Source organism: Xenopus laevis, chromosome 4L (genome assembly GCF_017654675.1).
Source record: "Xenopus laevis strain J_2021 chromosome 4L, Xenopus_laevis_v10.1, whole genome shotgun sequence".
Lineage (NCBI taxonomy): Eukaryota > Metazoa > Chordata > Amphibia > Anura > Pipidae > Xenopus > Xenopus laevis.
The window spans coordinates 134931209-134954708 of NC_054377.1; the positions used below are offsets into that span (position 1 = coordinate 134931209).

The 23500-nt window shown below is 42.7% G+C and overlaps 1 protein-coding gene across 1 annotated transcript in view; it reads right to left on the reverse strand.

The window, feature by feature from the left end:
- Positions 1-18783: 18783 nt before the first annotated feature.
- ruvbl1.L (RuvB like AAA ATPase 1 L homeolog) overlaps positions 18784-23500 on the reverse strand; it is a 32288-nt gene continuing 27571 nt past the window's right edge. Inside the window, exons 10-11 of the mRNA XM_018259079.2 lie at positions 21226-21317; positions 18784-19170 (exon numbers count right to left, since the gene is read on the reverse strand). Coding sequence (XP_018114568.1) covers positions 19011-19170; positions 21226-21317 — 252 coding nt within the window. The 3' untranslated portion in view covers positions 18784-19010. The remainder of the gene's footprint in view (positions 19171-21225; positions 21318-23500) is intronic.

Sequence of the window (23500 nt, forward strand, 5' to 3'; positions counted from 1 at the left end):
GAGTGATTGAAGTTTATCACAGCACAAGTCACATGACCAGGGGCAGCTGGGAAATTGACAAAATGTCTAGCCCCATGTCAGATTTCAAAATTGAATATAAAAAAATCTGTTTGCTCTTTTGAGAAATGGGTTTCAGTGCAGAATTCTGCTGGAGCAGCACTATTAACTGATTCATTTTGAAAAAAAAAAAAAATTTCCCATGACAGTATCCCTTTAAATAAAAAATGTGCAAAAAGCCGCTCCTGGTGCCTTTAAGAGCCGAATTTCCGTTTTTTGAACCGGAAATTCGGCTTTACTAGGGCGAGAGAGCGCAATTGCGCTCTCCGCACTAGCGTTGCTGCCTCCCCCCTGGAAATCAAATCGGGCTGGGGGGCGGCATTACTGGAGCCGCCTCAGGCGGCAATGCATACAGAAACGGCGCTGAGCACAGGAACAGACTGAATGGGACAGGACGGTGCGGGTGTTGCTCGGGAACGGACTTGAGATCGGGAACCGGAGAACAGGATAGCGGGAGGAGACTAGAACAGAGAGCAGGAAAGGACTGGATAGAGAGAGGACTGGAGCAGAAAGCAGGAGAGGACTGGAAAAGGCAGGGCAAGATGCAGAGTATTATTATAATTATCCATTGTTGTACGGGGGCCCCGTGATTTCTAATGGCGGCTCTGGGGACACTAAAGAGGAACCCAGAAACACGCTACACCACTTCAAGAATGCAAAGGTTTGTGATTCTGCAGGGACTGTCTATATTATTATGTTAATTAACAAGTTTTTAAAAAGCGTCAATATCTTCCGCAGCGCTGTATAACAGATGGGTCATGTGACTTTTCAAGTGTATCAACTTGGACGGCATGTTATCGAACCCTAATTTACATATGCAAATTTGAGAAAAATCCATTTCATACAATTTTTTCATACAAAATTGCAATGAACGGCAATTAGAAACTTGGCCAGATCCAAATCCTGCAACAAAGTGGAATAATTTGGCAAAATTCCAAAACTGAATCCTGGATTTGGCAGTTTATTTTGGGGAATGTTAAATAATTTGCTATATCAGTTTTTGGACACTAGGGGCCACTGGTGATCCATATTATTAATGGTCACATGTACTGGCCTCTCCGCTTAGTGAAGATGGAGCAGCCTTTTATTATTACCATTTAATATTTAGGCAGCACTGAGGTAGTGTGGAGCACGTTGCCAAGGATTTAACTGCTTTTATATAAGACTGAGCCCCAGTGAAATTTTTATTGCATCAAAAATGTAAAAAAAAAAAAAAAAAAGAGTGGAAGCCTGGGCCAGACTTGGAGGGAAAATAAGCACATTCAGCATTGGATGGGGGATCTGGGGCCCACTGATACATATAAACATATGAATTTTATTTATATAAGTATATGTGTTATATATATTACCATTTGTATTCATTCATATCAGGGAGACTCTTGCTTCACCAGTACTTCCCCTTTAATCCCATGCTACTACATAGCCGAGATATATTGCGGCTCTGGATATAACAGTGACCTCTACTGCTGCTGATGTTTTCTATTAGAGAAGTAAATTTCCCAGTATAACCATAACACACAGGCTCCGACAGCCTTATTTCCTTCACTGGACCTTCTAAATCATCTTTAGTGTTATCGGCCAGTTAAAGGCTCCCCCCTTGCACATTATGGGCACCAGTGCAGGCGACAGATAGAGGTTAGAGATGACCTCCCTAAAATCACCAAGTGCTTAGAAGGAAAGTCTATGTGGATGAGGGTCAGGGGCTGACAAGCTTAAATCAGTGGCTGGGAAAAACTGCTGCAATTGCTGAAATGTAATATTTAGTACAGTCGTTGAGATTAGCACTTTAATTTATGTACAAATGTATCAAGTCCCTTGTATTAAATGCACAATCAGCAACTGGTAACATTCCGCCTGGTACAAATAAGCAACATGAAAGGCAGATTACAACATCTGTACTAATTGTTATATATTTTTTAAAGGTGAGACTTTATTGTAAAAGTAACTAGAACAATATTATTGAAACTATGGCTGAATGTTTCATACGCTCATATGTTCCTATATGTGTAATATGTAAAATCAAGCGTTAAGGGGCCCTGACCAAAACTTCAAACTTGAATTGAAAAAACGTGACCACTGTGTTAGCCTTACACGTTATCCTGACTAAAGGTGGCCATACGCGGGGAGATTAAAGCTTCCGAAATCAGTTCAACAATCCGGAATCTTATCTGTCTGTGTAGGAGGCTTCCAATGGGTCTCCTGATCTATATCAGGCCAAAAATTAGACAGACATCGAACTGGTGGGTTTGATTTTTCCTGTGATCGAGGACCGCATTGGCTAGTTGATGCTGTCCTACGACTCATTGGCGCCCATTCTCTTCATTGTAATCCGATCATTTGGCCCTAGGGCCGATGTTCGGATTAACCCAATATCACCCTGCTGTTGGTGGGCATATTGGGTTAAGATCTTATCGTGTATGGCCACCTAAACACAGGACAACAGAGATTGCTGGAGGCAATTATCTTATCCAGACTGTCCAATTTATTATCCCTGCTACATTAGTAAATGACTATCCCCAAGGCCGCCATTAGAAATCACGGAGCCCCGTACAACAAAAATTTCAGGGGCCCCCTGGGCCCTGCCCACACTAGCACCCAAGCCCCACCCCAGATCTCCCCCAAGCCCCACTCCATCCCGCCCAAAGAACATACAGACATCAGCGCTAAAAAAGTAACCCCCCCACACACAAGGTATAAAAAGCTATTGATGGTCAGGGCCCCCTTATAAATTAAAAAAAAAACATTGGTGCCAGGGTCCCCCTTATAAGTTAAAAAAAAAATTGGGGCCCCAAAAATTAAATAGAAAACATTGGTGGCAGGGGCCTATAGAATATTAAAATAATACATTGGTGGCCAGGGGATTAAAAAAAAACAAAAAAAAAACACATTCGGTAGAATTGAACTCGTGGCTTCAGCACTTCAACTTCGCCTCCTTTTATAGCTTTGGGTCTTTTCACTGCTTCAGGACTTCAATTTCGGCTGTTTTTGTGACTTTGGGTCTTTTCGCCTCTTTGGGAGTTCAGCTATTTTCGTGGTTTCGGGTCCTTTGGCTGTTCGGCACTTCCGCATTTCGGCTGGCCACACGCACGGCTTCAGTGCTCGCAAGAGGGGCCTGGCTCTTTTCAAAACTGCAGCACTGCCGGGCCACTTGTCCCCCCTGATGGCAATTTGGTGGAACAGAGAGAGGGTTCAGATTCAGTTGTAGTAATTCAATGACTGTAGCAATGAAGTTATTACTTATATACAAGTAGGGATGTCGCGGACTGTTCGCCCGCAAAACTAATTTGTGCGAACATCGACCGTTCGCGTCCGCCGAATGTTCGCGAACGTCGCGCGACGTTCGCCAATTTGGGTTCGCCTTAGCTGGCGCTTATTTTTGCCCTCTCACCCCAAAGCAGCAGATACATGGCAGCCAATCAGGAAGCTCTCCCTCCTGGACCACCCCCACACCCCCTGGACCACTCCCCTTCCATATATAAACTGAAGCCCTGCAGCGTTTTTTCATTCTGCCTGTGTGTGCTTGGAAGAGCTAGTGTAGGGAGAGAGCTGTTAGTGATTTGAGGGACAGTTGGCTTTGCTGGCTAGTAATCTACTTGATACTGCTCTGTATTGTAGGGACAGAACTCTGCAGGGATTTGAGGGACAGTGAGTTTAGGTTAGTTAGCTTTGCTGACTAGTAATCTACCTTCTACTGCAGTGCTCTGTATGTAGCTGCTGTGGGCAGCTGTCCTGCTGCTGATCTCTCATCTGCTGACTGCTGCCTGTAACCCAATAGTCCTTGTAAGGACTGCTTTTATTTTCTTTTTTGTTTTTTTTTACTTTGCTACTGTAAGAGCCCAGTGCTATTAGTCTAGCTGTGTTGGGGAGTGGGACTGGTGTGCTGCTCCTCCTAGTAGTTCACCACTACCAGCACCAACCAGAGTCAAAATTGTTACAAAGTATCTTATTTGCACCTGTTAGCTGTTCTGAGCTCTCTGCCAAAAGCTAATTAAGTTAGAAACTGTTTTTTTTCTGGCTGTTCAGTTCAGAGAAAAGAGGGACTTTCCAGTACAAAAGAGGGACAGGGGGTTGAGTGGTCAAAAGAGGGACAGTTGGGAGGTATGCAAGTGCCACCTAGCTGTGTGAGCTTTTTCACATTCTGTCTAAATAACAATAATAATTCCGTGTCCGTAAACATCACCTGAGTGATTTTTTTACAGCAGCAATAATATATTCCGTACCCACTACTGTATACGTTGCCCTTGCAGGCATTGTTTGCCCAGTCTTTAACCAAGTGCCACCTAGCTGTGTGAGCTTTTCACATTCCGTGTCCAGAAACATCACCTGAGTGACGTAGTGTGATTTCTGCCCTTTACAGCACAAAACGCAGCGCTGTGTCAACAATGTATTTTTCAGATACATTTTTGCCCTTGATCCCCCTCTGGCATGCCACTGTCCAGGTCGTTGCACCCTTTAAACAACTTTAAAATCATTTTTCTGGCCAGAAATGTCTTTTCTAGCTTTTAAAATTCGCCTTCCCATTGAAGTCTATGGGGTTCGCGACGTTCGCGAACCGTTCGCATTTTTGACGCAAGTTCGCGAATATGTTCGCGAACATTTTTTCCGCCGTTCGCTACATCCCTATATACAAGCAACAATATAGAGGATAAATTACCTTTTTTTGTTTTATAGGGGTTGTTTACCTGTGAGGTAACTGTTAGGGGCAGATTTACTAAAGGGTGAAGTGGCAAGTGCTGGTGACAATTCGCCAGCGTTACCGCCAACAGGGACATTGGCAATTTACTAACAGGCGCAGGCGCCAATTTGCTAGTGAAAGAGATATACGCTAGCGCTCATTCGCACTCTATCGCCAGTTGACAATTCGCTCTGGCGAATGGATGTTACTCCGCAAATTCACTAAAATACAGATTTTATTGAACGTTACCTCTTGTGCCAGACTTGCCTTCACCAGCTCAGACCAGGCAAAGTGCAATGGAGTGTATAGATCTTCCTCAATCTTCTGTTACTTACATCATATTCTGTTAGTGGAAAAAGCATCAAAGTTCAAAAAACGCAGTGATAGCCTGCAAAAGTCCTTAAAATTTATTTTAGGGTAACCGGTTTCCCCCATACATTTTCTAACATATGGAACATAAACTATACACTGGGCTCATGTGTAGGGCAATATAACAACTCTATTGTCTTTATTAAGGTTCCCTGGATTTGTCTAATTTACAGTGTAAATGTAATGTATTTGCTGCAAAATATATAACATAAAGACGTTCATTCAACTTGAAATTTCCAGCCGTATGCAAATTAACCTGATTGCAAGACCTCAAGCAATTTGCGCTAGGCAGAAATGAACGCTAGCCTATCTTCACTTTCAATTGCTCCCATTGCTGAAGTAACGGTATTGAAAAGTCGCCAGTATTCGGCGCCCAGGACGAAACTCGCATTTTAGTGAATTAGAGTTGTCTGAGTGAATTTTTGCCTGGCGAAGTGTAGCAATGGATGCAAAGCAGTTGCTAGCGACTTTTCGTCGGTTAGTGAATCTGCCCCTTAGTATGATGTAGAGAGTGATATTCTGAGACAGTTTGCAATTGGTTTTAATTTTTTATTATTTGTGGGGTTTTTTTTTGTTTTATTTAGCTTTTTATTCAGCAGCTCTCCGGTTTGCCATTTCAGCAATCTTGTTGCTAGGGTCCTAATTACCCAAGCAACCATGCATTGTTACGAATAGGAGAGGGTCTGAATAGAAGGATGAGTAATAAAATGTAGCAACAACTACAAATGTGTAACCTTACAGAGCATTTGTTTTTTTTTAGATGGGGTCAGTGATCATCAATTGAAAGCTGGAAAGAATCAGATGAAAAAGGCAAATAGTAAAAAAAAATAAAAATAATGAAGACCAATTGAAAGGTTGCTTAGAATTAGCCATTGTACAAAAATTAAAAGTTAACTTAAAGGTGAACCACCCCTTATCGCGAACATTTAGGGGCACATTTACTTAGCTCGAGTGAAGGAATAGAATAAAAAAAACTTCGAATTTCGAATGTTTTTTTGGCTACACGACCATCGAATTGGCTACTTCAAACTTCGACTACGACTTCGAATCGAACGATTCAAACTAAAAATCGTCGTATTTGACCATTCGATAGTCAAAGTACTGTCTCTTTAAAAAAAACTTCGACCCCCTACTGCGCCACCTAAAACCTACCGAACCTCAATGTTAGCCTATGGGGAGGGTCCCCATAGGCTTTCTAAGATTTTTTTGGTCGTAGAAAAATCGTTCGATCGATGGATTAAAATCCTTCGAATCGATCGAACGAATTGCGGTAAATCCTTCGACTTCGAAGTCGAAGGATTTAACTTTGACAGTCGAATATCAAGGGTTAATTAACCCATCTATATTCGACCCTATGTAAATCTGCCCCTTAATATTAGCTTCAGCATACTGAAATAAGAACATTTCTAAATACAATCAATTAAAAATGCTGTACCATTTCTGAAAAAAATCAAGTTTATCTTCACTATTCCTCTCTCAGCATCTGTTTCTCTTCATTCTGTCTTCATTCAGTAGTTGGGTGTCAGATGAATGATCCAATATTAGTGATGGGCGAATTTATTCGCCAGGTGCGAATTCGCGGCGAATTTGCGCGATTCACCGCCAGCGAATAAATTCGCGAAACACCCGTGAAAATTCGCTGCAAAAATGAAAAGCCAGCGCCATTTCGTGAATTTTTCGCCGTTTCGCGCAAAATTCGCTAATTTTTCGGCGAAACAGCGCAAATTCGCCCATCACTATAATATATCTTATAGGGGGGCTCCTTTTGCCTAGAAGATGTATTAGAGCTCACTCTATTAAAATCACCAGACATCATGTCTCTCTATATGCAGAATTTGTGCAAAAGGCAGTTATTTTGTTTGATTTTGTTTGTACTGGAATCAGTTATTTGAGTGAACTCTAATTCATCTGCTGGGAAAGGAATCCCCCTATAAGATATATTGGATCATTCATCTGACACCCAACTGCTGCATGAGGACAGAATGAAGAGAAACAGATGCTGAGAGAGGGATAGTGAAGATACATTTGATTATTTCAGAAATGATAAAGAATATTTTATTGAACGTTTCAGTATGATGAAGCTTACATTAAATTTTCATATGCATATTGATTCCCCTTTTAAGGTTAGGAAGTATGCAATGCATGGACAATCTTATCACTTCTTAATTCCTTTTATAGGTCAATATCCGACTTGAACGGTAAAATGCATTAAAGGCCACACATTATCGAGGGCAAATGAAGGACTTGCTTCCAGGTTTGACATGAGGTTAGCATGGGATCTACAATGGGTGGGTGATCTCTAATTAGTAGGATAAGGGAGGTGCCTAAGGAAAGGGTTCTGAGATATAGCAGGGTTAGACAGCTAATAGCAAGCTTTTTGATAAATGAGCCCCAGAGAGTCAGCAAGGGGTGGTTCCCCTTTATGTTAACTTATAGTATGTTACAAAATGGCTATTTCTAAGCAACTCTTCATTTGGTCTATTTGCCTTCTTCTTTCCAGCTTTCAAATGGGGGTCGTTGACCCCATCTAAAAACCAAATGCTCTGTAAGGCTACACATTTATTGTTATTGCTACTTTGTATTACTCATCTTTTTATTCAGTCCTCTCCTATTTATATTCCAGTCTCTTAGTCAAATCAGTGCATGGTTGCTAGTATAGTTTGAGCCCTAGCAACCAGATTGATGATATTGCAAACTGGAGAGCAGCTGCATAAAAATAACTAAATAACTCAAAAACCACAAATCGTAAAAAATGAAAACCAACTGCAAATTGTCTCCAAATGTCACTCTCTACATCATACTAAAAGTTATCTCAAAGGTGAACAACCTGTGCTGATTCATTTATGTGATTATTGATTTCACGATTGTTCCCCTTTAAAGAGTCAAAACAACAAAGAGTCAAACTGGCTAATCATTTTATGCTATGCGCCAATCAGCTGATCACTCAATACCAATCAGTATTCAAGCAGTTCAGAGTCGGTTACTTTGGACTAAAAGACACAGATCCAATGAATGTGTAACCGTAGGAAGGTCAGGGAAACCAGTCACTGGGGTAACCAGGAATGCATTCCTCCTTGAGCCCAACAATATAATCATGTCTTCCAGCAAAATGACACTGAGCACCTTGAGAAGCTAAAAACCCTATGTAATACATATAACAATAATCAGTGGCCTCCTCAGGCGAGGACTTCTAAAGCCGTATGACCTTTTTGAAAACATTTCCCCCCCGCCCCCTTTGGTGATACTTAAATCCCCTTTCCTCCACTGGCGAGAGCTGACCTTGAATCTGGCTCAGAGTAATGAGGAGAAATCATTCTCGGCATTTACCTTGGATGTCCCCTCCACACAATCTCCTCCTAATCATAAACTCACAATGGCACATTCTCATGAAATGACTTGTTTTGTATGTAACAACGCACGGAGGGAGCGCAGAAACCATCACTGAAAGCTCAGCACCTATTTAGTTTCTGTAATTGCCCCTCTATGCACTGATTCTTTCAATAGCAAATTATTTGCACACACCTGCTTTGATTTACAGAAGGCAGAGAATACCAACCTACACTTACCAGCTGTGCCAGTTTAGCGCCACAAGTTGACCTCTCCATGGACCAATGATCACTGTCATCTTTGCTACATTTTTTTCTAGTCCCTTTTTTTTAACACATTGATAAATTGCTCATTATTACCTATTTGTAAGGAATTCCATAACCTGTAAGGAGAACATAAATAAACTGTATTGTGTCAATATACAAATCTCCAGCAGTTCTATTGACTGTTCCTTTTGATGCTGCGTTAGAGTCCTGCGTGGGTCCATTTTTTGGGACCCGTACCCGCAATCTGCAATCCGAAACCCGGTCCCGCAACCTGCATTCTTACCCTCTTGGAACCGCTACCGGACCCGACCTGCAAGTACCTTATCCGCAACCCGCTGACCATCAAGAATCAGGAAGTGCTGTCATTGTAAACCGGAAGTGACATCATTGGAAGTAGACATGATCAGAAAAAAAGTAGTAAAACAGGAAGTGCTGTCATTGTAAACCGGAAGTGAAGTCATCGAAAGTACCCGTGACCAGAAAAAAGGAGTACATATCGCTACTGAGAAGACCCGCAGCCTGACCCGCAAGCCCGCAGAACCGCCGACCCATGTATTTTCCCGCACTCAGAACTTCTCTCCTCAACCCGCAAGGTACCGCAGGTTTTTGCGGGTACCCGACCCCCTGCAGGACTCTACGCTGTGTTATCTCTTACCAGTAAACCCCCGATTCTCTAAAGAATCGTTAATGAAAGAATGGTAACAACAGTGAGGCAGCAAAATGTGATGGGTGCTGATTCACTCTCCATCCCCAGGCAGCAACTGGCGACGCTAATTTGTGGGGATGTAGAGTGAATCTGTGCCGATTGCTTGTTGTTACCTATCTGCTATTAGAATTCTCACAGAGGAGTAGCAACATGGCCGATGGTGCGTGCTGATTGGGCAGCGCGGTGCCGCCCACTCAGGTACGCAACGGTTCCCCAGCAAAGAAGAGGCGGCGGGAGGCAGAAGGAGACAGCGGTAAGAGTGAGGGGGACGGTCTCTGCCTGAATCTTATGCCAGCAACCTATGTCCGGAGTGTCTTTCTGCGCGCGCATCTTTCCTAGCCTTTCAGCTGAAGATGCGCGCATCTGCCTCCCCGACACGGCGGGCATGAGTGAGGGGCCTCCCCGACACGCCGGGCATGAGTGAGGGGGACGGTGTCTGCCTGAATCTTCTGCCAGCAACCTATGTCCGGCGTGTCTTTCTGCGCGCGCATCTTTCCTAACCTTTCAGCTGAAGATGCGCGCGCATCTGCCTCCCCGACACGCCGGGCATAGAAACAACCTTCGTTTAGTATATAGGATCCTGAATTTAAAGGAATTGTTCAGTGTAAAAATAAAAACTGGGTATATAGATAGTCTGTGCAAAATAAAAAATGTTTCTAATATAGTTAGTTAGGCAAAAATGTAATGTACAAAGGCTGGAGTGACTGGATGTGTAATGTACTAGCCAGAACTCTACTTCCTGCTTTTCAGCTCTCTTGGTTTAGACTGACTGGTTACCCTGGTTACCAGGCAGTAACCAATCAGATACTTGAGGGGGGGCCACATGGGTCATATCAAACTCTGTACTAGTATGGTTCTTAAAAAAAGAGATACGCTCCTTCCGCGGCCCCAGCAGGACTGTCTGTGACTGACTGTCACGATCGCCGCCCGGAGCAGGTCCAGGAGCTCCGGGCGGCGCGTCCTTCCCTGCCGGCGTTCGCTCCCAAAATGGCGGCGCCCATGGCCGCCACATGGGTAGCGGCCGGCGCCGCTACCCACGTGGCGGCCATGGGCGCCGCCATTTTGGGAGCGAACGCCGGCAGGGAAGGACGCGCCGCCCGGAGCTCCTGGACCTGCTCCGGGCGGCGATCGTGACAGTCAGTCACAGACAGTCCTGCTGGGGCCGCGGAAGGAGCGTATCTACGTATGACCCGCGTATAAGCCGAGGTTGAGTTTTTCAGCACATTTTGGGTGCTGAAAAACTCTGCTTATACGCGAGTATATACGGTAATTTTGGGCTGGTTTTGTAGCTGACTTTGGCTGGTTTTGAAAATTAGACCTGGCAACCCTGGTTAGTTTTGCAGGTTATGGTCGGGTGCGGGTTAAGTTTTTGTTCCATATTTTTTTAAGAACCATACTAGTACAGAATGGTGCTTTATGATGAAACTGATAGTTTATATATTTTATTAGGAGATGGTTGGCTTATAGGTACTGGTACACCAAAGGGTCCATTTAGGGTTGCCAACTGGCCTGTATGTTACCGGCCTGGCTGGTAAAAATGATACTTGATGCCAATGTTATTAATAGGAAAAAAGGCAAGACTATAGGAAGGATGGTATTTTTTTCCAGAAGAGGTGGCAATCCTAGGTCCATTGCTTGTGTTTCCTGAGGGGTAGTGGGTGCCAGAGAGACAGGCCGGCGAGAGGTGACTGACAGATTAATAACGTGCTCCAGTCGCTTCTCTCACTATCGAATCCTACCCCTTCCTCGACTCCCCGCACCCTCTTTTTGAAGCAATGGCAGGAGACCAGCGAGACAAAAATATTATCAGCCATGTCCCTTCAACAATGATTTATTATTTGCATTTAGTTATTACAATGTGCCAGAGCACTCTCCTGTTTCCCTCCCCCCCTCCCCGACACTTTGCTGATAGCCCTGGAGTCATTTATATTTAGTGGAGACTAATATGATTTGGGTACACACAGAAACAGCCCCCCTCTCTCTCTGTCGTGTGCCCCCCTCCAACCTTTCCCTCAGGCTGCATTGTTATGGAACCGGCCTGTTTTGTGAAGGCCCAGCCACGCTGACAGCCCTTGTAAAAAAACAGTAGTCGATCTTGCTTTGGCTTTTCACCATTAATCAAACTGCCCAAGGATTGCAAAATAACACTGACAGGCCTTTATCTGGCGGGGAGAAGCGGCCTGGCAGATGTATTTTATTACAGACGAAGCTTCAGTGGATTTCTATTAGATGTGGCGCTGAGGGAGTGTGAGGCGGGAGAGGGAGGGAGGCCATTTTGTTATGGACAAGGTGCGCGCGGGAAAAGTAAGGTGGCGAAGGGGGGAAGCCAAAGGGCAGGAGAGAGAAGGGAATGGAAAAAAAGAAGGGTGGGGGCGGCTGGTAATGGAGAAAGAGAAGCCTGCAGATAGATAGATCAGTCAAGCAGGCAGAGAGGTCCCAAACGGTGAAAGCTATTGTGGGTGACAGAAAGACCAATCAAAGAACGAGTGAATCAAAAGGTACATCTTATCAGCACTGGGCCAGCTGGACTGGCGGTGCTCTAGCAGGACCCTTGGAGGGCAACAGGAATTAATCGTGCTGTCTTGCCGTGAGAAATTGTACCCGCTCCAGGGCCTTAAGTTCAAGGCAAGGCAGATATGATTAACCCTGTCAGGGACGGAGAGCTGCAATACAAGGCAGTTTCAGGCCTTTCACTCCCACAGGGTTAATCTCTTCCCGCCTGAGAGGGGCAGTGGGAATATAAAGGCGCGGGCGTATTGAGACAAACACCTGCACTTATTACCTTTTCTAATAAAGCGCTGTCACACGGCCCAGGACCCCTCCGCGCACTTCTTCATCTGCGCCTCTCCACGTTTTCCCGCCGATGGAAAGATACATGGCTAATAAGGGAGCGCACGGTGAGCAGGAGCCGGGGGAAAAAGTTTTTCAAGAACATTAATCAAAAAGTTGGGAGCGGCCAAGTGACAGGACCATCAATACCGCCGATCTCCCGCCTGCTGCCTCTGACGGATGGGGAGAGCGGCTTCATTATATTTATTTATGTGTTCATTTTTAGTAGTAACTCCACCAGTGCTCCACACAGCCCCTGTCTGCTCCAGATAGGGACAACGAGCGAATAAAGGGGCTCACAGGATCCCCCCACCTCATGTAAAATGGATTAACCCCTAACAATATACTGGAGACTCAGTAAGGTAGATTTTGTGCTGAGGAACCGCTGATTTTAACATAATCTGTTAAAATCGCCTACACTTCTCCTTACACATCCACAGTGCGAACAATCGTTCCAACAAAATGGCCCAGAAATGTTTCAAAATTTTCGTGAACTGATGAAATCGGCCAGTGAATGGGACAATCAGATAATTCTTGTTAAACGATTGTTTACTTTCGCAAAAGGCACGCACCGTGAACAAAGGAACAGAAAGCCATTGGTTAATATAAGTAGCCTACACAGCAAAGATACGTCCAAAGTCTCCTCAGATATAGTTTACCATTGATGGGCGAATCCAGTGCCAGGCCAAGTCGGCTGGGTGCCCTAGGCAACCCAGCCTACTAGGTCGCCTCTTCCTAAACCAGCGCACATGCCGAAATGCGTATGCACATGCATGTGGCCAGAATACCAGAAGAGGTACCGTGCCTTGCAGTCCAGGCCCGGACTGGCAATCTGTGGGTTCTTGCAAATGAGGGGCTGCTGTATGGTTCCATAGAAAGTTACCATATAGTGGGCTGGTAGGGGGCTGTTTGGGCCTCTGTGTACTTGGAATGGCAGGGCCTATTTTGACTCCCAGGCCTGCCTGGCACCCCTCCAACTTGGCAGCCTAGGCACAAGCCTCTTCTGCCTACCCCTAGTTCTGGCCCTGGGCAAATTGTTCTGGCAATCATTAAGCCAATCAGAACATTCATTTCATGGGCAGGTGTGGGCAATTCCTTTGTTATGTCATTATCAATGAAGCAGATAAAAGCTCTGCAGTTGATTTGAGGGGGGTGATTGTATGTGGAATATTTTGCTGTAAACAAACAACATGCGGTCAAAGGAGCTCTCCATGCAGGTGAAACAAGCCATCCTTAAGCTGCAAAAACAGAAAAACCCCATCCGAGAAATTGCTACAATATTAGGAGTGGCAAAATCTACAGTTTGGTACATCCTGAGAAAGAAAGAAATCACTGATGAATATCTGGACGTCCACGGAAGACAACAGTGGTGGATGATCACAGAATCATTTCCATGGTGAAGAGAAACCCCTTCACAACAGCAAAACAAGCGAACAACACTCTCCAGGAGGTAGAGTATCCATATCCAAGTCTACCATAAAGAGAAGACTATGAAAGTAAATACAGAGGGAGCACTGCAAGGTGCAAGCCACTCATAAGCATCAAGAATAGAAAGTCTAGATTGGACTTTGCTAAAAAAAAAAAAAAACATCTACAAAAGCCAGCACAGTTTTGGAAAAACATTCTTTGGACAGATGAAACTGATCAACCTCTACCAGAATGATGGCAAGAAAAAAGCATAGCACATGATGTATAAAACATTTGGGAGGCAGTGTGATGGCTTGGGCGTGCATGGCTGCCAGTGGCACTGGGACACTAGTGTTTATCCATCATGTGACACAGGACAGAAGCACAAGAATGAATTGTGAGCTGTTCAGAGACACTGTCTGCTCAAATCCAGCTAAATGCAGTCACATTGATTGGGAGGCGTTTCATAATGACCCAAAACATACAGCCAAAGGAACCCAGGAGTATTTTAAAGCAAAGAAGTGGAATATTCTTGAATGGCCAAGTCAGTCACCTGATCTGAACACTGAGCTGCATTTCACTTGTTGAAGACTAAACTTCAGGCAGAAAGACCCACAAACAAACAGCAACTGAAAGCCGCTGCAGTAAAGGCCTGGCAGAGCATAAATAATCAAATAAAAATATAGAACGACATAATGAGTAAGAATTTATTAGGGGCACATTTAAAGAAAAACACCAAATGAATTTTATCACTGGATAATAAAGAGTTAACAAAAGGAGTAAATAGAACAATGGAGCAATAGCACATAGTCAAACGTATAGGAGACACTAGAAAGAAATAAGCTAAGTACAAGGTAGTTTAAATTTGAAAGGAGAAGGAACAGGAGAAACTACATTTCCCATGATCCCCTTTAATCGACTTATGTATATGCTGTTAAAACGCATGCATTGTGTATATATAAAAATTGTTATATTTTATTGCAAACAAACGATTGAAAAAGGTGAGAACCTACAAAGTTTAAGTGGCAAGATCTTTAGCATAAAAAAGAAAGTATGTCTTTTACTATAACTTGTGGAACGAAGGAGGATCCAATGTCAGGTGCGCCAAAGAGGAAGCGAGTGCGCTGGAACGCACCAACTGGAATGCATTAACCGGAAATAGTAGCGGAAGTCAAGATACCGAACCGGAATGAGCCTTTAAAAAGAAAAACAGGAACCAACATGGATTACGCCTTTGAGGAAGCTGACGATTACAGCGAAACGCGTTAGGCACGGTTGGGGCATATAACGGCCCAAGAAAGGCACCACGAGGGAGTCTGGAGCAAGCCGGCAGGACTATCCCCTGGGACCACACACAAACTTTTTTGGACTGAATGCTAAAACCCGAGAGGGTAAATGTGAGTGTAAATTTTTTTATCTGATCTTAACTATATTTTAATAAAAAACGTTATTACTCTATCATTGGTTCCCATTTTTGGTCCGGAGCCTGGAAGGAGTGGCGACTCTGGAGGAAGAATCAGAAAGGGCTTTTCTCTACATGAATAATGCCACAGTAGTGGTTTGTAAGTAGGTAATCCGCACAGAGGGTGGAGGCGCTTTATTCCTGGAATACATTTCGCTTCATAGGAAAAACACCTTCTCTCCCTGCACTTACCTTTAACCTATTTTCCATTTTCATAATTAACAGTTACCCGAAGGAAAGGGGGAGCACACCTATTAATAAGCTATAATACACAAAAGCCATGAATATCCTGTAAATTATATCCTTATAAACGGTGAGTTCTGATGTCATCAGTTATAAATGGTGAGTTCTGATGTCATTTCTGTCACATGACTCACTGAAATGTGTGTATTATAATAAATAAAGTACCCCCTGTTGCAAAATATGAGGATATTAGAAGTTACCTCTGAGTTCCATGACCTGTATAAAAGCACTCGGCCTTCGGCCTCGTGTTTTTATATGGTCATGAAACTCCTCGGTAACTTCTAATAGCCTTATATTTTACAATAGGGGGTACTTTATTCACTATATTATATACACGGGGTGACATCCCTTTTAAATGGACGTATTACGCTATGCTTGTTTTTAATTTCTGTTAACACAGGCGCTGATCTCCTATTATATATCCCCCTGGGAATACATATATGTTTGATCTGGACTTTTTTTTTTTACAGTTGAGAGACTGTGAAGGGATCGGCGAGAAATAACCCAAGAGACTGATATTTTTAACCAATTGCATATGTAAGCAATATACGTTTTAGAGCATTAAAGGAGACATTTTGTGTAAAAAAATAAGAACGTACCAGTGCATTATACTTGTTTAGATATCAAAGAATTGCACTTAAAAAGTAGTGTTTCAGGCTGATTTATTGAATATTTCTGGTTATACACTTTCAAGCAATTCAATGGGAGGTGGCCAGGGCCGCCATCAGGGGGGGACAGGGGGGACAAGCGTACCGGGCCCGGGCATGAAGGGGGGCCCGGTAGCGCTGCATTTTTTTGAAGATCCGGGCCCCCCTTACGAGCGCCCGAGCCGTACGTCATTCCTCTTGAGTGCCGAATGCGGAAGTGCCGAAAAGCCGAAGCCGATGCGCCGAAAAGACCCGAAGTCACGGAAAAAGCCGAAGTCACGAAGCGCCGAAAAGACCCGAAGTCACGAAAACAGCCGAAGCCGAAGTCCTGAAGCAGCGCAAAGACCCGAAGTCACGAAAACAGCCGAAACTGAAGTCCTGAAGCGGTGAAAAGACCCGAAGTCACGAAAGGAGGCGAAGTTGAAGTACTGAAGCCATGAGTTCAATTCTACTGAACACCAGTTTGTGTTTTTTTTTTTTAATCCCCTGGCCACCAATGTATTATTTTAATATTCTATAGGCCCCTGCCACCAATCTTTTTTTTAAACTTTTTTTTTGGGGCCCCAATTTTTTTTTTAACTCGTAAGGGGCCCCTTGCCACCATTGTTTTTTTTTGTTTTTTTTTTTTTAAAAAAAAATTAATTTTCTTTTTGGTGGCCCCAAATTTTTTTAACTTGTAAGGGGGCCCCTGCCACCAGTTTTTTTTTTTTTTCAAAAAAAAAATTTTTAATTTTTTTTATTTTTTTTTGGGGCCCCAATTTGTTTTTAACTTGTAAGGGGGCCCCTGCCACCAGTTTTTTTTTTTTCAAAAAAAATTTTTTTTTTCTAAAGTTTTTTTTGGGGCCCCAATTTGTTTTTAACTTATAAGGGGGCCCCTGCCACCAATGTTTGTTTATTTTTTAGTTTTTTTTACATTTTTTTTTGTTGGGGCCCCAAGTTTTTTTTAACTTATAAGGGGGCCCCTGCCACCAATGTTTTTAAAAAAAAAAAAAAAAATGTAAATTTTTTTTTTTTTGGGGCCCCAATTTGTTTTTATAAGGGGGCCCTGACCATCAATAGCTTTTTACAACTTGTGTGGGGGGGGGGGGGGGTTACTTTTTTAGCGCTGATGTCTGTGTGGTCTTTTAACTGCGATGTGGGCGGGATATGGGGCGGAGCTTGGTCGTCAGTGTGGGCGGGGCCCAGGGGGCCCCAAAAATTTTGTTGTACGGGGCCCCGTGATTTCTAATGGCGGCCCTGGAGGTGGCAGATGCTTTTTCAGGGTCTTAACTTCTGGCTGATATACAGCAGTGGAGAAAACCCCCCCTAATGGTAACTAAGATTTTATAAACACGTATGGGGGTCACTGAAAGACATCTAAAAAGCCATGAGTGTGTATTAGATTTCATGTCCACATCGTAACACTAATATCCCAGCAATGAGCACTGTTCTCTGTGTGATACTTCTGCTTTAATACACTATATACCTTCTGCTTCCCGGGCTTTAAATTAACTGACCCAATTTTCTCCCTCTGATGGGCCACAATCTCATTTGCTGTATGCAGAATTCACAGCCCTCTCCTCCAGCGCCAACTTACCATCGCATTTCTCCCTTCCGTGGTGCAATGGAAATTTCAGGATATATGTGTCTGCTGTAATTGTTGCTAGATTAGGTGTCAGGCTGATAAGATGTAACAAATATGTCCCTTTTCGGCGGGCCCCTGCTCCAAGGACATAACAAATTGGGCAAGCTGCTTACCCATCCTGGCCATTTGGCTGTAAAAACTTCACCACGGAGATGGATTTGATAATTGCGACTGTTTAGGAGAATAACAAAACATGGGGGGAACATTGCTCTCTCTCTCCACCTCTCATTCTTTATATTCACATTTACACTACCATCAGTGTTTTAAAGGGGAAATAAAGCCAGCAAGTCTTTTCCAAAACGTGCCAGAAACCCCAAATCCATCTGCACACAACTCAAACCACTAGTGAAAATGCCTTTACCCTTTTGTATCCCATACTTGTCTGTCAAAGCGTTTTCCAGCCAAGGACAGCCCTTTCTTATTTCCACCATAGGTCCATACAACACCTATTACATTTAACAATGCCTACACCCAATTGTAAAAAAAAAAAATAGTAGAAATAAATTTGTGGCCTTACAGAGCATGTTTTTTTTTTAGATAGGGTCAGTGACCCCCATTTCAAGCTGGAAAGAGTCAGAAGCCGAGAAATAATTCAAAAACTATAAAGAAAAAAAGACCAATAGAAAAGTTGCTTAAAATTAGCCATTCTAGAACACACTTAGGGGCCGATTCACTAACTTCGAGTGAAGGATTCGAAGTTAAAAAACTTTGAATTTCGAAGTTTTTTTTGGGCTACTTCGACCATCGAATGGGCTACTTCGACCTTCGACTACGACTTCGAAATCGTTTGACTATTCGACCATTCGATAGTCGAAGTACTGTCTTTAAAAAAACTTCGACCCCCTAGTTCGCCATCTAAAAGCTACCGAAGTCAATGTTAGCCTATGGGGAAGGTCTCCATAGGCTTGGCTAACTTTTTTTGATCGAAGGATATTCCTTCGATCATTGGATTTAAATCCTTCGAATCGTCCGATTCGAAGGATTTAATCGTTCGATCGAAGGAATAATCCTTCGATCGTACGATCGCACTATTTGCGCTAAATCCTTCGACTTCGATATTCGAAGTCGAAGGATTTCAATTCCCAGTCGAATATCGGCCCCTAAAAGTTACATTGAAAGTGAATGCTACACAGACACAAGAGCACTAAAGGAGGGAAAGAGAGAGCATTACTCCCATTTGATGGTTTTAATGAAAAACATATTATAAACAGTATTTTCTATATCAAAAAAAAAAATATGTTGAGATTCGACGAACTGGTGAAAGGTTTATATCAGTTCGGAGCCTCACTCTCCCATATCAGGGAATGCAGACGATGGGCAGGTTTACTCCTTCCGATATAAATATAACCCTGTGCAGTATTGAGGTGCTTTTGCTCCACTACAGAGACCCTTCCTTTCTCATTTCATGAACTTTTCTTGCTGTTCGGCGAGGATTTTGGCAGAGGACTTTGCATCATAAAACAGTTCACTAATTTCTTCCACGTGCTCTTTTTCGATACTGTCTTTGCCGTTGATCTTGGCCAACAGGTTAGCCGGGGTGAGCAGCTGAACAGAGTACCTGCAATGACACCGGAGGGAGAGAAAAATCAATGGAACAAACATGCAGAACCCAAGTAGAACGCTTCACTATAAATGAGTGTGAGAACAGTTCAACGATAATACTAAATGTTCATTTTCTTTCTTTTGTCTCCCGCACTCTCATTTGATAGGACATTAATTACAATATTGAGTTCTGTATAGTAAAAAGGGATGCAGACGGGAATTCTAAGCAGATACATTCCTTCACATTTTAGTGTGTTATTGGGATTGTCATACGGTGTGTAAACGCATGCGGACATTATAAGCATGTTTAAGTGTGTGAATCAGCCATGACGAAAACAACCCATGATTTGTTCCACTCTCTAACAAACCCTTGCACTATTAATGTTTCACTACAACGTTACATCAATAACATCCCATGCATTGCTGCATAAGGCTGCGATGTGCAAAAACAACAAACCACAGCAATCGAGCATTGGGCATTTATATCTGTAACATAGTAAGTTAGGTTGAAAAAGACACACGTCCCATCAAGTTCAACCTTTAAACTCTATTTTAACCTGTCTAACTGCCAGTTGATCTAGAGGACGGCAAAAAACCCTGTTTAAAGCCTCTCCAATTTGCCTCAGAGGGGGAAATAAATTCCTTCCTGACTCCAAAATCGGACTAGTCTCTGGATCAACAAATGACTCACCACAAAATGCCTACAACAAATACGAACAAAAAGGCATTAATAAGAACGGTACTGCAGGAATTCAGTAATGATGTCACAATTAGGTGGAATGAAGCGGTCATGTAATTTCATTAACCACCTTCAAATACTCTATATTCATACGCCACGTCCGTGCTATAATCCACACCCATATTTTAATAGATTTTGATTCGTCCTGGCGTGTTGGCTCTTATGCAGGAAAACATGCATTCAGACATTTTCTGGTGGATATTAGCATGTAAAATATTGCGTTTTATAGGATTTTCTATATTAATGCTTATTTGGCATTTTTACACCACACTGGAACTTCCTAACAATGCTCTGTGCGCCAATCTGTTCACCTTGACATTAACTTTTAGTATGTTACAGTATGGTTAATTCTAAGCAACTTTTCAATTGGCCTTTATTTTTTCTCTTTTTATTACTTGCCTTCTTCTAACTCTTTCCAGCTTTCAAATGGGGGTCACTGACCCAATCTAAGGGTCAGGCCACACAGGGCATTTTGGGGAGATTTGGTCGCTTGGCGACTAATCGGCAGGAGACCAAATCGCCCCAATGAAAAAACGCCGGCGCTAATCACACGCGGCAATTCGTTTTCCGAAGTCACCCAAAGTTTCCCCACAGGGCAACTTCGGAAAACTAGGTGATTAGTCGCCAGGCGACCAAATCTCCCCAAAACGCCCAGTGTGGACTTACCCTAAAACAAATGTATTGTTACTTTTTTATTACTCCTATTTCTATTCCAGTCTCTTATTCAAATCAGTACATGGTTGCGAAGGTAATTTGGACCCTAGCAACGATATATGAAATTGCAATCTGGAGAGCTGCTGAATAAAAAGCGAAATAACTCAAAAACGACAAATAATAAAAACTTTAAACCAATTGCAAATAGTATCAGACTATTACTTCTACATCATACTAAAAGTTAATTTAAAGGTGAACAACTCCTTTAATGTTCTATGTAAAGGTCATTGCTTTGGAATGCATGATTTGTATTCTCCCTCTGTGTTTCCAGTTTCCGTCATATCAAATAAATGTAAATATTATTCTACCCCTCCCCCCTTAGTGTATAAATGGTTAATCTAATGCATTGTTCATAACCATTCACTGAATATAGTAAACACAGTGGAGAGGACTGATGGGATGTGATGGAAGCAAGTAACCAGACGAAGCAATAAGGCAAGTACTGAGGCTTTTCCGATGACATCAGAGTGTGATTAAAGCACATGTGCTATTTAGATGCCTGACAGTTCCCATCTGTCTAACCTGAGCACTGCTGGGCCCCAAGGATATTTCTCATGCAGTCGGCCCTGTTAGAAGCTCCCGTGTGAGACTGACATGATACCGGTTTGTATCACTTACCTTAATGTCGTCTTGGTACCGATTTCTCCGAGGTGATTCAAGGCCTCTTCACTGATGTTAATCCCCTCTGTCTGAGCTCGGATCTTAATGATCTAAAACACAGAAACACCCCAATTATTAAGTCTCTGCCAGCAAATATAGCAGGATCCTAGAAGAGCCAATGGCATTACTCCAGCACTGTAATCCATGGCCTTTTCCAGATCTAGTTTTATATTTTTATATAGTTATTTAAGGGGAAATTAGAAATCCAGGGACAAACAGAGCAGATAATAAATGCCGAGACTCTTATTCAGATTATAGCCAGGAGGAAAGAAAAACAACTCAAGCAGAAATGGAAAAAAAGAAACAACAGCCATTCTTTTCATTGATTGATTTGCTAATCCTTGTTAAGGATTCAGTATTAAAGGACCAGTAACATCAATTTAAAAAAAATAAAATCGTTAGTATACAATGAAAAAAAAAAAAAAAACCACAAAGAAAAATTAAAGCCTTAAGTCTTTATTAAGAAATAATTTACCAAAACTCTGCTTGTGCTCCTCTTTAGAAAAGAGACAGGGCGACAATCGCCCCATTTCTCCTCCCTGGCTATCTCCTATAAGGAAGGCAGGGAGGAGAAATGGAGCGCCGCACTATGGATTGCCTTTTCTAAAGAGGAGCGCAAACGGAGTTTCAGTAAATTATTTCTTAATAAAGACTTAGCGATTTCAACGTTTAATTTGTCTGTGTTTTTTTTCGTTGTATACTAACGATTTTTTTTAAAAAAAATGATGTTACTGGTCCTTTAAGAAAAAATGGTTATAGTGGACCCCTACTTTTTATTAAATATGTTTCTATTCTGGCCTCTCCCATTGTATTCCAGTCTCTTATTTAAACCCCTGAGTGGTTGCTAGGGTAAATTGGACCCTAGCTATCAGTGCCAGGCCACAATTGCAGGACGCCCTAGACAAAGCCGTTATTCAGCCCCCCCCTCCTCACACACTCATGTGACAACAAAGAGAGGTGATGGGTTTTTAGTGACAAGCTTGTCAGGGCCCATACCCTCTTTCTCTGACCAGGGACCAGTACTAGGGGTAGACAGACAGAAGCAGCATGTTTGTAGTGACCCTGCCAGCACTGCACCCTTGGCACATATACAATAAATAAAAAATTAGGGAGCACCGAATCGACTATTTGGGATTCAGCCGAATCCTTTGTGAAAGATTTGGCCAAATACTGAACTAAATCCAAACCCTATTTTGCATGTGCAAATTAGGGGTGGGGAAGGAAAATGTGGAAAACTTTTTATTTCCTTGGTTTTTGATGAAAAGTTACGTGACTTCCCTTTCCTCCCCTAATTTACATATGCAAATCTGGATCTGGTTCGTCCAAGCACAAGGATTCATCCAAATTCTGCTGAAAAAGGCCGAATCCCAAACCGAATCCTGGATTCAGTGCATCCCTGTAAAAAATAATGATTAAGAATAGTTAGTCCTTCAGGCTTGTTTCCCATGCCTATCTTTTCCCAGTCTCTCAGCTGTACATGAGTTTAACAATTTAATAGCAGCTCTTATGGTACCTATGGTAACAGAGAAACCAGAAACAATATATGGTGTAGTATGTTGAAGTTCCTTAGATAGCACCCTGTGTTGGGGAAAATACTCTATTGTGTGTGTTTACAATTTACTACTGTCTTGTAAGTAGGCACTTTGGCCAAATTGGTGAAGGTTTTTGGAATAAGCATCTGTGCACCATTCTAAGTAATGGAAGGTTTTTAAAGGGAATACACAGGGTGCTAAGGAACTTGAACATACTACACCATATTTTGTTTCTGGTTTCTCCGTTGCCATAGGCGCTGAGCTGCTTTTAAATTGTGAAGCCTTGGCACGTGCCTACCCCTAGGTCCAGCCCAGCTGAAAACTGCAGAGTCTGTGACATTCACATGCTCAGTGGGCTCTGAGCAGCTGTTCAGAAGCTAAACTTAGGGGTCGTCACTAATTATCCAGCAGAAAATGAGGTTGGTCTGTAATATAAGCTGATGCTACAGGGCTGATTATTAAATTCTGATGCTAATTGCACTGGTTTCTGTGCTGCCATGTAGTAATTATCTGTATTAATTACTAATCAGCCTTATATTGTGGCATTTCTATTCTATGTGTACTGTATATTGTGAGTGGGTCCCTAAGCTCAGTAAGTGACAGCAGCACAGAGCATGTGCAGTGAATCAGCAGAAAAGAAGACGGGGAGCTACTGGGGCATCTTTGGAGACACAGATCTTTACTGCTAAAGGGCTGTGGTT